We start from the raw sequence: 14,325 nt of genomic DNA on the forward strand, positions 1-14,325 counted from the left end.
TATGGGTATGCTAAGAGCCAGAATCCCCTTCCAGATCCCTGGTAGTTTAGAGCAGACCCCGTGACCATGCTCTGGGATAAACCAAAAGGGTTGGCTGTATCTGTGAGCGGTGCATTCGCCTCCAGCCACAGCTCTCCGTGGGGAAAACCCTTTGTTTGCTTGGAGGCACTTTTAGGAAGCCGACCCACCAGCTCCATGTAAACTGTGTATTTTAGCTGTTTCCTAGAATACCCTAAAAGCTCCCAGAGTAAACTCCACAGATTCAGCGGAGCTGGTTTCCTGTGCTGGCCGTACATCCTGTCAGTGTTTAGCTAGGGATGGTTCCTGTAAACAGCTTCTGTGAAGCAGCACTGAAAATAACTTCCTTTGCTCGGAGAAAGTAAATAGAAACACAAGTGCATCCATGTGTCCCGTGTGTGTACGCGTGCGGGGTGGGGGTGGTAGGGGAGGCTGATTTCTTGGTAAACAGTCACTTGGAAAATGCTGGCTCTCCCGGAGTCTGGTCAAGAGGAGTTTCTCAGCCACTGCTCCGCATCTGGGGGCTCCCAGTGCAGCCCAGCCCCCCCCTGTTCTGCTGTACTGCACGGGCTCAAAGGGCGTGGAGGCTACTCCAGCCCCCACTGCTTGCTGGCATCCCCAGCGTCTATCCAAGTCGCTCGGCAGGGCACTTGTAAGGAGTCACTTGAGAGCGATCCTTTTTGTTCCCCTGGCCCACCGCCTGGGACAGGCCAGGATACAAAGGGCAGTTTGTTTCCAGTCTTCCTGTGGGCCACATCTTTATCTCACTCAACCAGTCATCGACCCTACTGGGCAGCTAATTTGCATGCAGTGGTTTCATGGCTTGTTTGAGGGAGACGGCACAGATTGTGGATTACTCGACCCCAGTGCCTCACCCGTGCGACAGCACAAACTTTCAGCTGCTCGTAAACCAGGTAAAGATTGTGAGGTACTCAGATGCTGTGGTGATGGGAGCTGTGTAAGTACCATACTTGGAGCATTCTTGGATCCCAAGGACGGGCAGCTCATTTGCCCAGCAGTGCTGCATGGCTCCAAGCAGGGCTGGCTTGTCTCATTCATAGAATCATAGAATATCAGGGTTGGAAGGGACCTCAGGAGGTCATCTAGTCCAATCCCCTGCTCAAAGCAGGACCAATCCCCAATTTTTTTTGCCCCAGATCCCTAAATGGCCCCCTCAAGGATTGAACTCTCAACCCTGGGTTTAGGAGGTCAGTGCTCAAACCACTGAGCTATCCCTCCCTCCTGAAGTGAAACTGAAGGGCAGTTAATCTTCAGAGAGCAGCTCCTGGGGGGACAGGCTTCAGAAACCCCTTGTTATTGAACATGTATATTGTGATGGCACCGAAACGGCACGATCGTTGTGCTAGGTGCTGTACAAACACATAACAAACAGTCTGTGCCCAAAAGAGCTTATGCTCTAATACTGCTGATTCATCCAGAACAGTCCCCACTGTGCAGTCACTCAAATGCAGCTGCCTCTAGGGTGGAGCCTGGCAGCTATTTCACGGCTGGCAGCGACGCTGCGCAGCATTTGTTAGCATGAGAAGCAGTGTTTCGCGAACCAGACCTGGGAGGAGGCAGAATGCAACCCCTACGTTGTTGAGAGGTGCCACCCTTCTGCACTCTCCATTGTGATGTAATGTGCACATGTGGGGGTTGTGGGTTCTTTGAGAAGAAAGGCAGAGCCCTTGAGGTTTGTTGACAACCGTCCAGTTGGCTCTTTGAAGCCTGACTCTCCCTGCCCCGTTTCTGGTTAAGGATTATGGATAATGTAGTCCAAAACAGGCATTTCTTTTGTCTAGAAGCACTATCCTTGGAATAACTGGTAAAGAGCGTTCAGAATATGGTATGCACGTATTACTGCATTGAGTATATTTGTGTGTGTGTGTGTTGAGATTGTGTGTGGGCATACATATTGATTTGTGTGTGTGAGAGAGAGATTGTGCATGTGTCCCCTGCCACCTTGAGAATATTTCTGGAAATGTCTTGATTCGTGACACTGCCCCTTTGAGCCCAGAACACATTCCTCCTGCTTGTCACCCCTGCAGATACTGTGCTGACCAATCTACAGGCCTTGCTGGAGGGGCGGTGGGATTCACATGCAAGATATCAGGAAACAGCTGCTGTGGTTTGTAACAGTTACGCTGGGGGAGGAGGGAGCGACTAGCCCTGTGGTTCATACTCTCCCAACTGATCTGGGGAGAAGGGCGAAGAGCCCAAATTAAAATCCAGGGTGTTGGACGAGAACTGGGATAAGACAGCCTCTCCTATCAGCCATGGCCATTTTGCTTTTAATGCATGCACAGCTTCTGAGATCCCATTTCTGATGTGTCAGGATTGCTTGTTTCCACACAATGGGAACAAAATCCGTCGGAGGCTGTATTCTCACTTTTACCTAGTCCTGCCACACAACGCCTATAGATTTGTCAGCTGCTACATCCTCTGCGCTCTTCATTTCCTTTGTGCTTTCATGTAGCAGCTGCCTGACAGGAGGGATTCAAAGGCTAGAGCTGGGGTCTGGAAAGAAATGTTGTTGTCCAAGCAGCAGCACTGTAATAAACAATGCCTGTGTTTGGAAGAGACTAAGGGGGACTAGGGACTTGTCCAGTGTCCAGGCCTCATTGCATTTTACCTGCATTCCCCCTGGTCAAGATAGTGAAACATCTCTTCTCATCCTAACACATGCTGTACAGTGTTGCTGTCAGCTGTTTAATAGCTGCCCTGTGCCACTCTAGAGGTAGCTGCATTTCCGTGACTGAGCAGCATGGCCAGTGCGGGGCAAGGTGTGCTGGCTCAGTCCAGCTCTTCTGAAGGAATCTCCCCCAGTAACACCTCTGGCGCTCTGGGGAAGTCCTTCCTCAAACAAAACGGCTTTTAAGCTCCTCCAGAACTTCTGTCCTGTATGACTTGCAGTGCTGAGAGCTCTCGGAGGACAGAACCCAGAACCACAGCTTTAAAAAAACAATCAACCCCCAGGTTCGTTAGCCTCCTAGATTGTCTCAGCTGACAGACCTGCAGATTGCATTGAGGTGAGACCCATGTGACCCAATTCAGAGTTGAACCCATGTCTCCAGTGGCCCAAAGATCAGAGAGACAAATCTGCTGTGTCAGTCTGGGGCTTTTCTTTTGTTTTCTCATTTCCCTAGTTGGGTGTAAAGCTGAAGAGTTCAGACTCTCTCACAATTGTAGCACAGCATAAGGATATACTCTGCTGGCTTCTGGGTACCCTGTCATTGCTACAGGGGGCTAAGCCATTACTGCAGTCATTGGATTAGTGTTTGGGCCTGTTGCTGTACAAAGCTGTAGCGGTTTTCTGAATCCTCAGTGTAGTTTGGCCCGTACTGTAGAACACTGTGGTATTTGCAAAAAGAACAGGAGTACTTGTGGCACCTTAAAGACTAACAAATTTATTTGAGCATAAGCTTTCGTCATGCTCAAATAACTTGGTTAGTCGCTAAGTTGCCACAAGTACTCCTTTTTGCGGATACAGACTAACACGGCTGCTACTCTGAAAACTGTGGTATTTGTCATGCGTTACGTCTGGCCTTCAACATTTGGTTTTTAGGTGGCTTCGTTTTCATGCTGTTTCTCCTACTTTATCCCCAAAGCAAGGTGGATGAGCTAACCTCCTAGGGAGAGCGTATTTAGGGTGTCTTTCATCCCCAGCGGTCTCTTGTTGACAGCTGAAAACACATGAGCACTGGTGCAATCCGTGAGAACTGCTGCCGAGAATACTGGAGTGCAGGTTTTTGTTAAATAAAGGTGTCCCAAAAGACCCTGTTCTGCCATGCCAGTGGGCCTCATTCCATTGCATATTGTATTTCTTGTCTCTCTAACGGCAGTGCTTTACCTCCCTTTTCTGTTATTGTTACTTTCCGGTCACTTTGTCAATTCTACCCTTTGTGGAGCTGTACATTGCACGGCAATTCCTGTGACGCCAGCTGCCTCGAGCTGTTCCGGTCAGGCCCCTGTGCTGTTTATAGAAGAGGGCGGCTTTTAAAGAGACAGCACCGGGTTAGTGCATGTCCCAGGTACCGATTTCGTAATAACGAGGCTTTTAGAAAATGTCAGGTCACTGTAAAAGTTTCCGTGATTTTTATTTTTAAATTCTGTATGAACCCGGGGTTTGTTTGCACAGCCGTAAATGTGAAGGTGCTGTTTGCAACAAAGTCCTTGCAACTTTGTGCGAATGCCTGAGAACCAGGAACTGAAATTGGCTGGCCTGTTTTCCCCTCAGTGAAAAGCCAAAAAGCAAGCAAGCTGCATAAATGATTAAATAAAAGTGGATTTTAACCCACTATCTGTGGGTGACATACATTTGGGCCACCAAGGTCTAGGCACCATTTAAACCCTGGTCCTGTTATTCTAATGATCGAAGACCTGTTCTATGCCTTAAGTGACAATGAATCTGGCTGGCCTGATTTGAACATTTTCTACTAACTAAAAATGCAACTAGTGGGTGGGTTTGTTTGTTTTTTAAATCCCCTACAGCCTGGTAAGATGAGGTCTAGAAGCAAGCTCCCCCATGTCCTCTGCCCAGTTGAGCTCAAGCTACCATGTTAAAATTACACCCCGCCCAACCTGGGGAGAACTTGAATTGCAAAACTCCAACCACATGACAAATGCTTCCTTGCTCTGGGTTTTGCTCCAACCCTGAAATCCACACCATGCTTTCTCCCAGGAGCCAAGTGAGTCAGGTTAAAGCTCTGCAAGGCTGGCACAGACTCCTAGAGATCTGGAATATTTGTATTCATCCCCAGCTGTGTGAGGCCTCTGATGCTGGAATATGAGATGCAAGGGAGAGATCAGTACCTTGTGTCCTTTCTTCCTGTTTTGTATGTTTTGATAAGGGTCTACTATGCCCTCCGCCCTCCTAGACGGAGAAGGGAGATTCTGTTTGTGGTCTGACTTAGCCACATCTTGCCCCCTCTTTTTTGCTGAAGAACTGTTTGGATGACTCAGAGATGTCTCTAGGGAGCTTTCTCTGTCCTCAGCTGAAGAGGTTGGAGGTGTTGAAGCCTTAACAAGGAGGCTTTTTTTCCTAACCAGCTGCTGAGAAAAATAAGTCAGGAGTCAAGAGTTCTGATCAGTCTGAATCAAAATCACTTCCCCTATCTGTTAACTGGGGTTCACTTCTGTGGCACTTGGGATGCCTTCATCCTTCCAATTGTCCATGGAGTCTGCTCGTGTAGACAAGGGGGGTGATTTTCAAAGGCACAGATGGAATTTGGGAGCCCAATACTGTTGACCATTCCATTCAGTGACTTCCAGTGGGAATTGAGAGCCAAAGACCTGATGTCCAAAACCCAAGCAGACGAGAAGCCTTTAAAACCAGCCAATGCGGAACTCTCCTGATCGGATGCAGATTGCCTGGTGAGAACTGCAGGGTGGAGTCACTTGTCACATCTGTATTTTGTCAGACTTCACAGGGAGCTGGATGTTGTTTTGTTCTTGTTTTTTTTTTCTTTTTAACCAGTTCCAGTTTACTAGACTGAAATGTTTTAGCTCACTCCAGAGACTCATTTCCCTCCCCAGCAGAAGCTGGTTCAATAAAGAATATTATCTCACCCACCTCATCTCTGTAACAGCCTGCCCTAGTCAATGGAGTTACTCTGGTGCATCCAAGTGGGGACGCCGGTCCAGGGCGTTTCGTTCCATGGGGCTCCTGAGATAGGTAGGAAGCCATGCAGGGAGCAGAAGGGTCAGTGATGGGAAGTGCTGGGAGGCTTGGGCCTGCTCTGAGCACCCAAATGGGGACATTTTCCCAATGGTTTTGGAAGTGTCCTGGGGAGTCGGCACATGTGATCAGCCAGGCCGGGGGGTGAGAGGCTGGAGCAGTGAGCCGAGCTCCCAGAACATCTCAGCGCTCCCCAGTGTCTGCCCTGGTACCGCGCCACAGCCTCTCACTTCAGTTCTGTCACTGGTTTTGTTCTGCGTCACTCCCATCCCGCTGTGGTGTGGGGGATGAGGCCTGGCCTGACCAGCCACTGAGGGACCGTAAATCCCCTGCGCCTCATTCTTCTCCTGGCTGTGAGCTCCGTGGCCATTTCCCTCAGTGCTTGGAGGAGGCTGGCTGAGCAATCTGTGGGTGAAACTGACGAGCACAATTCCCCGCTGCCTTGGTTTGAGATTCCAGCGCCTGCCTGCCCCAAGTTCAGGACGTCGGACTGAATCTCTGTGTTTCGTCTGAGCGAGGGATTTCGCAGATGCTGAACCAAGCCAGCTTTGCCACTGTTCATTTATAATTGCACTTGTTCACCATTTTTTTCCCTTCACTAAATACCGTGTTGACACAGTCTCTCCGCATGGGGCTGTCCAGTCTTTGGGGCAATAGTTGTCCCAATTCTCAAGGGCTGGACAATCTTGTGTAGGGACACTTCCTGCACTGGCCTCTAAGGCACCATCTGTTAGCAGCTTTGCAGGGATTACTTCTTGCTGCTCTGTTGGACACCAATGAATCATGCAGCTCATCCCAACCAAAGATGTTAACTCAGATCCTGCTGGAAAAACCCAGATCATCTGCTGAGGCTGGTAACTGGTCCCAGAAGCGAAGGGTTTCTGGTAAAAGTATTAAGGGGTCTCGCTGCCTCGATTTCCTTCCTTAACCAGCTTTGCTCACCTGGTTTTCAAAATGGCTCATTAGTTTCAAGACAAAGTAATAATGACGCTAGTTGTTTTCACACATACAGGCCCATCTGAAAAGCCACATTGTTCTGACAAATGGAAATTGATCCCCTCTGAGTTTTTCCCCTTGAGTCTGTTTCTTTCTGCTCCAAGTTCCTCCCCAGTGATTAGTCCTACTGATGTTAACACAACTGGATCACAGCAGTGCTCCTTCAGCCCTCGTCCAGCATCCTGTCTGACAAGGCTGCTTCAGAGGAAGGTGCAGATAATCCCCCTAGCTGCCATGTAGGGCGTGCCCTGCCTCTAGGGAAAGTTCCTTCCTGACCCCTCACAGTGGCTGGCTCATGCCATGAAGCATGAGGGGTTTTAGTGGATGGGTGCCCACAGCTCAAAAACCACCCCCAGAGTTAGTATTAACTGTCCCCCTTGCTGGAAGCAAAGGCTGGAACGGGGCAGGTGGTGGTGGGACAGGGTGGGAGCTGTTTGCCTTGCCATTGCCCGGGCAGTACCTGCTCTGGAGAGACCCCTGTGGCTGTCCCTCATCAGCGATGACAGGCCTTTTGTTGCTTTGGGAGACCACCCACCATCTCAGGATTTCCAACAGACTGGCACTTCCCCTTTCTTACCCCTGTTTGATTTACCCCACCTGACTAGTTGGCCCCCTTCCTTCTGGTCCCTCCCCTTTCTGAGGGTTGACCAATGATGTTCCTGCAGCGGGGCTGTCTGGGCCCCTGCTCTTTTACTGAAGTCAGGTTGACTGGCTCCTTTCACTAGCTTACTCTGCCTATTTAAACGAGTCCGGTGCACTCTGTGTAGCTTTCATAGGGTGGAATTCCCCTCCCTGGAGCGGGCCAACAAAAGCCTTGAGCACCCCATAAAACCTATAGGTATAACTAAAAAGAAAAGGAGGACTTGTGGCACCTTAGAGGCTAACAAATTCATTAGAGCATAAGCTTTTGTGAGCTACAGCTCACTTCATCGGATGCATGCAGTGGAAAATACAGTGGGGAGATTTTATGTACACCTATATAGGTATAACTAGGATTTAAAGGGAGCCTGGGGCTCGGGGGAATTTCTTCTGGGGAGAGGGAAGAAGTGCTGGTTCTTTTAAACCACAGCTGAGCAGCCCAGCCCAGCAGCAGTTCCCAGGATCCTTTTTACACCTTCCGGGATTTTCGGTGTCCTCTGACAGATGTTTCAGTTAGAGGCCAGCGCAGCAGCCCACGCGAGAGTCAGGAATGTATCCAAGGCTGCCAGGATAGATCGGACCCAGGCACTTTTTCGTTAGATGTCTGGGAATAGGAAAATATGAGGATGTGCTGCTGATGCTGGTTGTGGGAATTCTTGCCAGAGAGGAACTGGCTGAGAGTCTTCTCGTTGTGCTAAGCGGATGGCCCGAGTTCTTCTCCAGTCTCTTTGTCTGGGGCCAAATCTGGGTTTAAACAAACAACAAGCACAGTGAAAAGTAAACTCTGCTGTTGAGGATTCATGGAGTTTTAATCCTCTCCTGCGTAATTAGTCACTTGGATAACAAAATGGGGGGCGGGGGGTTGAAAAACATACGGGTCAAGATTTTACAAAGTGGTTACTGAATTTGGGTGCCCAACCCCAGGCATCTTAAAGGGGCCTCCCAGTGCTTCCAACCCCATCTTTAGAGCAGATGGAAAGAGCTGCCCAAAGGGAGCCATTTGCAGGGCACAGCGACATTCTCATCATAGCAAACCCATGTGACACTGTGTATTTTCTACTGGCACCTTATCTGTTAACTAACTCTTGACATGTAGACCAACAGAGAGCACGCTTGTAACACTGATCATCCATGCCCAGAAAAGCAGGCCCCTTTAAGGTTGGGCATCCCACATCGCTAACCACTTTGCCAAATCTTGATCATGCCTTTTAAGCTTAAAGAGCTGCATCCCATGTCAGATTTTCAAGTCCACAGGCTCAGCGTTCCCCTGGTGTAACTCCACTGAAGTCCCGCCACAGATAATTTCTGTTTTCTACAGCTGTTTGCAGAATTCTGCCCAGGGGTATCAGGAGGCCTGCGAACCTTTCATGCTGGGTGAGCACTGGGTCCTGATTTGCAGCATCAGAACTGCCGTGTTTCAGACTACAACAAAAGGCCTAATTGAGAACAGGCCTGGAAATGTTGGTGCCTTTTCCACTCGCGCTCTGTGCAGTCTGGCCTATAAATAGGGATTTGAAAATCAAGCTGATAGTTTAGTTCTCCAAGAATGACCAAGGTTGGAAGGCCTAGAGAACCCTATGGCAGCAGGGCCATGCAAGTTGGCAGCCCTGATTTGTGGGAGGAAACTTAGCCTGCATCTGGGAACCATATCATGTGGTAATGTAGTTTACTTTTGCAGTACTTTCCCATAGTTATTGTTGATTAAAAAGCAATTGCTTGCACATGTCAATCTTGAAAGGGGTAAACAATGAGGCTCTGAAGCTCTTCTCTGGGTAAAGCAGGGAGGCCAGATTTGCAAGTTTAGGAGAAAGAGCACAGCTCATGTGTTAGAGATCAGCTGCCTTCAGGCCGGTTGGTGTCTGTTGTTTTTATCCCATTAGGAGATTGCAAGGAAGCTGACTGCACCGCGTGTCTGAGAGGAGGATACTGGGGCCAGATGTTGTGCAATATATTGATTGTGATTCCTTGCAGAGCCGCTGCCTTGTTTTGGTAGCTTGTGCCAATTATTTGCTTAAGCACAAAGGACTGGTTTGTGTTTCTGCAGATCTGGACAGTAGAGGTTAAAATGCAATGCCAGGGGCTGCCTCAGAAGTTGTTCTGAAGTTTGTCTCATTTAACTGAAGCCAAATTGGGCTCCAGCAGGGGTCACGAACAGCAGCCAAGATGCAGGGCTGCAGAGCAGATGAGAACTGTTTACTAGCTTAACCTTTCTCCATAGAATATTACTATCTTGGCACACCGCGTAGTTCTCTGCTGGGCGATATGCTGGATGGCCCTGGAGATAGGAAGCAGGACCCAGAACCTTTCACCACAAGGTTGCTAGTATCAATTCAGCCAGGACAGCAGAGAGCCAAAGTCTGTGATTTCCCCCTCCCCCCCTGCTAGGAGCAGGTCTCGGTGCTTTCCCTGCAGCACACCTCCGTTCCCATGCCGGGCAGTGGGAGTTGAGGGTGCTCAGCATCACAAAGGATGAGGCCCAACCTTAAGCGTCTCCCGGTGGGCTCTGTGTCATTCCTGATGCCAGGGTTCTGGTTACGCGCGCTCGATCTCTTTCTCTCTCCCTTCTCTCTCCAGTGCGCCAAACCCAAGCTGCTCATGGCCTGCTCTGCTGTCCAAGAGATCCGGAGATGCACCCGCCTCGAGATGCCAGACAACATGAACACCTTTGTACTCAAGGTAGGGCCCGCATCTTCCCTGCCCTTATGGAAGGCCTGTGAGGACCGGCACTAGGGTTCTATAGGCAGTGACCCCTGGGATGTGGGGAGAGAGAGCTCTCCTGCCTGTCTCTGAGCCCCGGACAGAGTCCTGCAGCAGGGAGCGAATGCTCTGTGAAACTCCAGGGCCGGCCCAACACGTAACCGCTCTCGGTCAGGATTGAGCCCTCTCCCGGCAGGGTTACCGGAGCACTCGGAGCAGCTCTGGGAGTTCAGGTGCGTGAGTTAGGAGCGGCCCTTTGTTACGCTCCACCTGTGTCTCTTTCTCTGCCCCTGTCAGCGATCTGAGTTTAAACAGGCCAGTAGTTACCAGCCGTTGGGGCAGCAGGGGCACTTTACAGGGCTAACACCTGTGCTGTGCCAGCCAGTGCCTGCCGCTTGTCATCCAGCGGTGCCCGCTGACAGAGCCTTGCCGCATCCGCAGCTCTGTTCCCGCTAGCGCTGAGGGGCCCGGCAGAGGCTCCTGAGCCTGGGGTGGGGAGCCCAGAGGCCCTGTCACTAGAGACAGCTCCGGGGCGTGTACAGGACACGCGGCCTCGTCACGTTCCAAATGGGGCCCGGAGGTGCTGTTCAATCAGCCCCAGGGCCTGCAGGCCGAGTGTGCAGGTGGAGCAGATCTGGGCTCCTGCCTGGGTGAGCAGCAACTTGCAACAGCTCAGCAGCTGCCTCAGGGCACATCACAGGCTCTGGGGTTTGCTTCTCCTCTCACAGCACGTGTCTGCTGGAGCTCTGATGCCAAATTTCAGTTCCTCTTCTGCCTGCGAGGGTGTGGGGGGGAGTGGGTGCTGCTGGCTTGGACTAGGTGTTTCCTTCAGGCCGCTGCCCTCCCTCGTAGCTTCCTCTCAGCTCACAGTCATGCTCGTTAGATGCAGAGTACTTCTCTGTGAGGACAATGCACTGGGCTGGGATCTGGCCCCCTGGAGACCAGCAGAAGGACAGTAGATGCTACCCAGGCTGGGGGCTTGCAGGAGCCAATTTGCTGTCTGTCACCCCCTCTTTGATGCCTGCCCTTCTTGCTGCTCTGTAGAGGCTTCAGTGACTAGATTCTTCACAGCAGGGGTTGCCCGTTCCTTCCCCAAGAGGGGACGACTGAGCTGACACCAGCCCCTCCCCAGACTGTCGTCCCCTTCTCTGCCTGCTGCCAATCCCAGAGCTGGGAGAACAGTCTGTCACGTGTATCCTCTCCTCTAGGCACATCTGCCGGGCCCCTGAGCTGCGCCCATGCCGCTGTGGGCACCTAGTTGCCCCTGTTCTCCTGGTAGAGGTTTCCCATCCTTAGACTGGGGACCAAGGCTCCCAGAGATGTGACAGCCACACAGGGGAGTTAAGATGGGCTTCTAGCCCCTGTCTGTGCTGGGGTTGCCCTATGCAAAGCACACGTCTCCCCCTCTCATCTGCTACGCTCCTGGTGCCACTCTGCTGCCTGACCTCCTTCTCCCCGAGCAGTCCTCTCTCTCCGGGGGCTGGCACATCCTGTCCTCTGCCCACAAAAGCAGTCGGTACAAGTTGCAGAGCCGTCTGGGGGCCACTGCAGTTTGAGAACCGCTGGCTCCAGGGGCCATGGTGCAGGACTTACTCTTCAGTTCCCTGACTGCAGGGACAAGATTCTGACCACAGTCACGTGTGCCGTCCAGACATGGGGGCCCAGTGAGGGGCAGGTGGAATATGAGGCCATAAGTGGCCAAGTTCCTCTAGGAAGTTAAGTGGCCCAGATCTCCCCGCCCTGGGGCCAGAGCCTTCCCCACAAGAGTTTCCTTCCTCCCCTTCCTTTCCGCTGCAGAGGCTGTGAATCATTTCCACTGGAGACGGCTGCCCAGCAAGGGAAGCAGAGAGCCAGAGGGAAGAACAGAGAGGGAACTCCCAGGGGCTGGTGGGAGAGCCTGCGAAGGAAGTGATACTGTAGCTGGTTCTCAGGATCCAAGCGGAAATCCCCGCTCCTGTGGGCTAGGTCGTGGAGACCTAGGCAGGACAGAATAGCTGTTTTTCATGCCACAAGGAGTCCGTCCAACACTCCCCTTCTCTCCTGTCTAGGTGAATAACTGCACAGACGTTGTATTTGAGGCTGGCGACGAGCAGCAGCTGAGTTCCTGGACAGCCGAAATCAAAGAATGTATGACCCGAGGGTAAGGATCAAGCTAGGGCCAGTTGCTCGGGTGCTTATTTTGGCAGCAGCTGGTTGACCCCTAGTTCATGTGACACTGGGAACAGCTGGCTCTTGACACTTACACTCGATGGGTGCGATTCCCTCCCCGGGGGTTGGGCCTCAGCCTGAGACTTCAGCGGGCATCGTCTGTGCACACGTTCCCCATGCAAAGCTGAAGGAATGCCCAGGCCAGATTGTGGAGGAGCTGCCCCTTGTTACCCTCCCCTGGATCCAAACTCCACCCCCAGGGCCTCAGGACACCGACCTTTGGCTCTCTTAGCTTCTTGGTGACTGGGCGGCTTTGAGCCCCTTCGAATGCATGGGGCAGGTCAGCTGAGCTCCTGAAAACGTTGCCCATGTAGGGCCCAGTCCTGCTGGGTGCTCTGGGCCTTTGGCTCCCCTTGGAGTCGGAGGGAAGGGAAGGGGCTCAGGCCCTGGATTGGACCGGGCAGAGCGGTCCCCCTGCCTGAGCCGTCCCCCTGCCTGAGCCATGCAGGGCCCGGGGAGAAGGGGAGTCTCTGGGCCGGGATTTCCAGCCACCCTGAGCGAGGGCTTCAGGGGAGTCACTGGCGGAGCCTGCAGCCGTGGCTGGCAAAGCCAAGCTGGGCAAGTGAGCCTCTCCAGGCCAGTCTGCCAACAGTTTTGCCAGGCCCCAGGGCTCCATGTGCCCAGATCTTGGCTCCAGGAAGAAGCTGCATCAAGACACAGGTGCTACAAGCCACAGTCCCAGGCCCTTTGCGAGGATGCAGCGTGGCTGGCCTGGCTTCTCCAGCCTCCTGCAGCCAGGGAAGGCAGGTGAGACTAGGCCGGTGCCATGCAGCTTGCCGGGAGACTTGCCCATGTTCGTCCCCGGCCACTTGCCCCCTGCCCTCTCTCTGCTGCAAATGTCGGATTTCAAATCCAGCACAACAGGCAGGGGGAACTTGCTCATGGGGCTGGGGTAGGAGCCAGGGCTGCCGGGCAACTGGTTGAAATGCAGCCCACAGTACCACTAGCTGATAGCGAATGAGCGTCTTCCAGGAAAGGAAGGTGACATTGGTTGGCCCTCGGTGTGGGCAATAGGCAGGAGATCCAGGGAGCGAGGTAGCCATGGAACCTGCTCCTACCCACCATGCACTGCAGAGCCCTGAATTCCCACAGAGCTGGGCAGGGTCCTGGAAACCGTCCCTGCCCCCGCACTGGGCCGGTCCTGCAGAGGTCAAGCCACACAGCAGCTGCAGAAGGAGGAGCAGGAAGTCTGTGCAAGAACCATGATGTTTTCATGGCTGTCTGCAACCAGCCCTCTGCCAAGAGGAAAGGCCCAGTGGCAGCTGTGAGCGCATGTGACTGGTAGCCAAGTGAGCAAAGGATCAGTGCCCACAGAGGGCGGGGTCCTCGTGATCCAGCACCCTGGTGCAAAGCCCCTGCCTGTGGCAGAGACAAGGACGTTGGCACACTTGGCAGACCAACCTGGGTCGGGCACTAATATGGAAATACAGCTGGCCAGTGCCGCCGTAAATGCCTGTCATAGAGTTAGTGCCCATGCCTGAGCCCCCAGCTGTCTGGGGGAGCATTTAAAGCACTGCAGGCAGCCCCCCCCACCCTCCGCCAGCTGAGGATCCCCTGGTTGGTCTGCATTGCAAACGGAAACACCCCCTGCCCCCGGAGCCTCCTCTGCAACTGCGGCTCGGAGCCTGCCCCCGGGTGGGCGGGGATTCCCCCAAGTGCCAGCCAAGACTTTCTTGGCAGCCAGCCCTCCTAACAAGTGGCCAGAGCCAGATGTTCTGAACACCTGCCAGGAGCCAGGCTGGCTGGATTGTAAGGCTGGGTGGGGACTGGGGTTCCCCACCCCCTGCGTGCTGCTGCTGGGATGGCAGTGAGGGCAGGGCAGAGCAAATGGCTCCCTTCCCTGGGCGGATGGCAGGTCCCTGTGCCCACTGGCACCAGCCTGCACCGCCCGGAGAGCTCTGCAAGGGGGGCCCTGGGGCATGCACTGCAGGTGCTTCCAGGGAGGGAGGTGAAGGGCCGGCTAGCTGGGGCCCTGCAAGCAGGGCTGCATCGGCACAAGCTGCTGCCCGGAGCATCGCACCTCCCAGCTGGGCTGCTCTCCTGTCCCGCCTCGCAGGAGCCCCTGAGCGCCATCTCCTCTCATAGGCTCT

At 53.0% G+C, this 14,325-nt stretch overlaps 1 protein-coding gene across 3 annotated transcripts in view; it reads left to right on the forward strand.

Annotated features, from left to right (window-relative positions):
- Positions 1-14,325, forward strand: part of SH2B3 (SH2B adaptor protein 3) — a 96,530-nt gene that overhangs the window by 66,534 nt on the left and 15,671 nt on the right. For all 3 annotated transcript variants that reach the window (XM_077835245.1, XM_077835246.1, XM_077835247.1), the window contains exons 3-4: positions 9,905-10,006; positions 12,076-12,167. In XM_077835245.1, the coding sequence (XP_077691371.1) occupies positions 9,905-10,006; positions 12,076-12,167 (194 nt within the window). The remainder of the gene's footprint in view (positions 1-9,904; positions 10,007-12,075; positions 12,168-14,325) is intronic.

The sequence above is a fragment of the Eretmochelys imbricata genome, chromosome 15, assembly GCF_965152235.1.
Source record: "Eretmochelys imbricata isolate rEreImb1 chromosome 15, rEreImb1.hap1, whole genome shotgun sequence".
NCBI lineage: Eukaryota > Metazoa > Chordata > Testudines > Cheloniidae > Eretmochelys > Eretmochelys imbricata.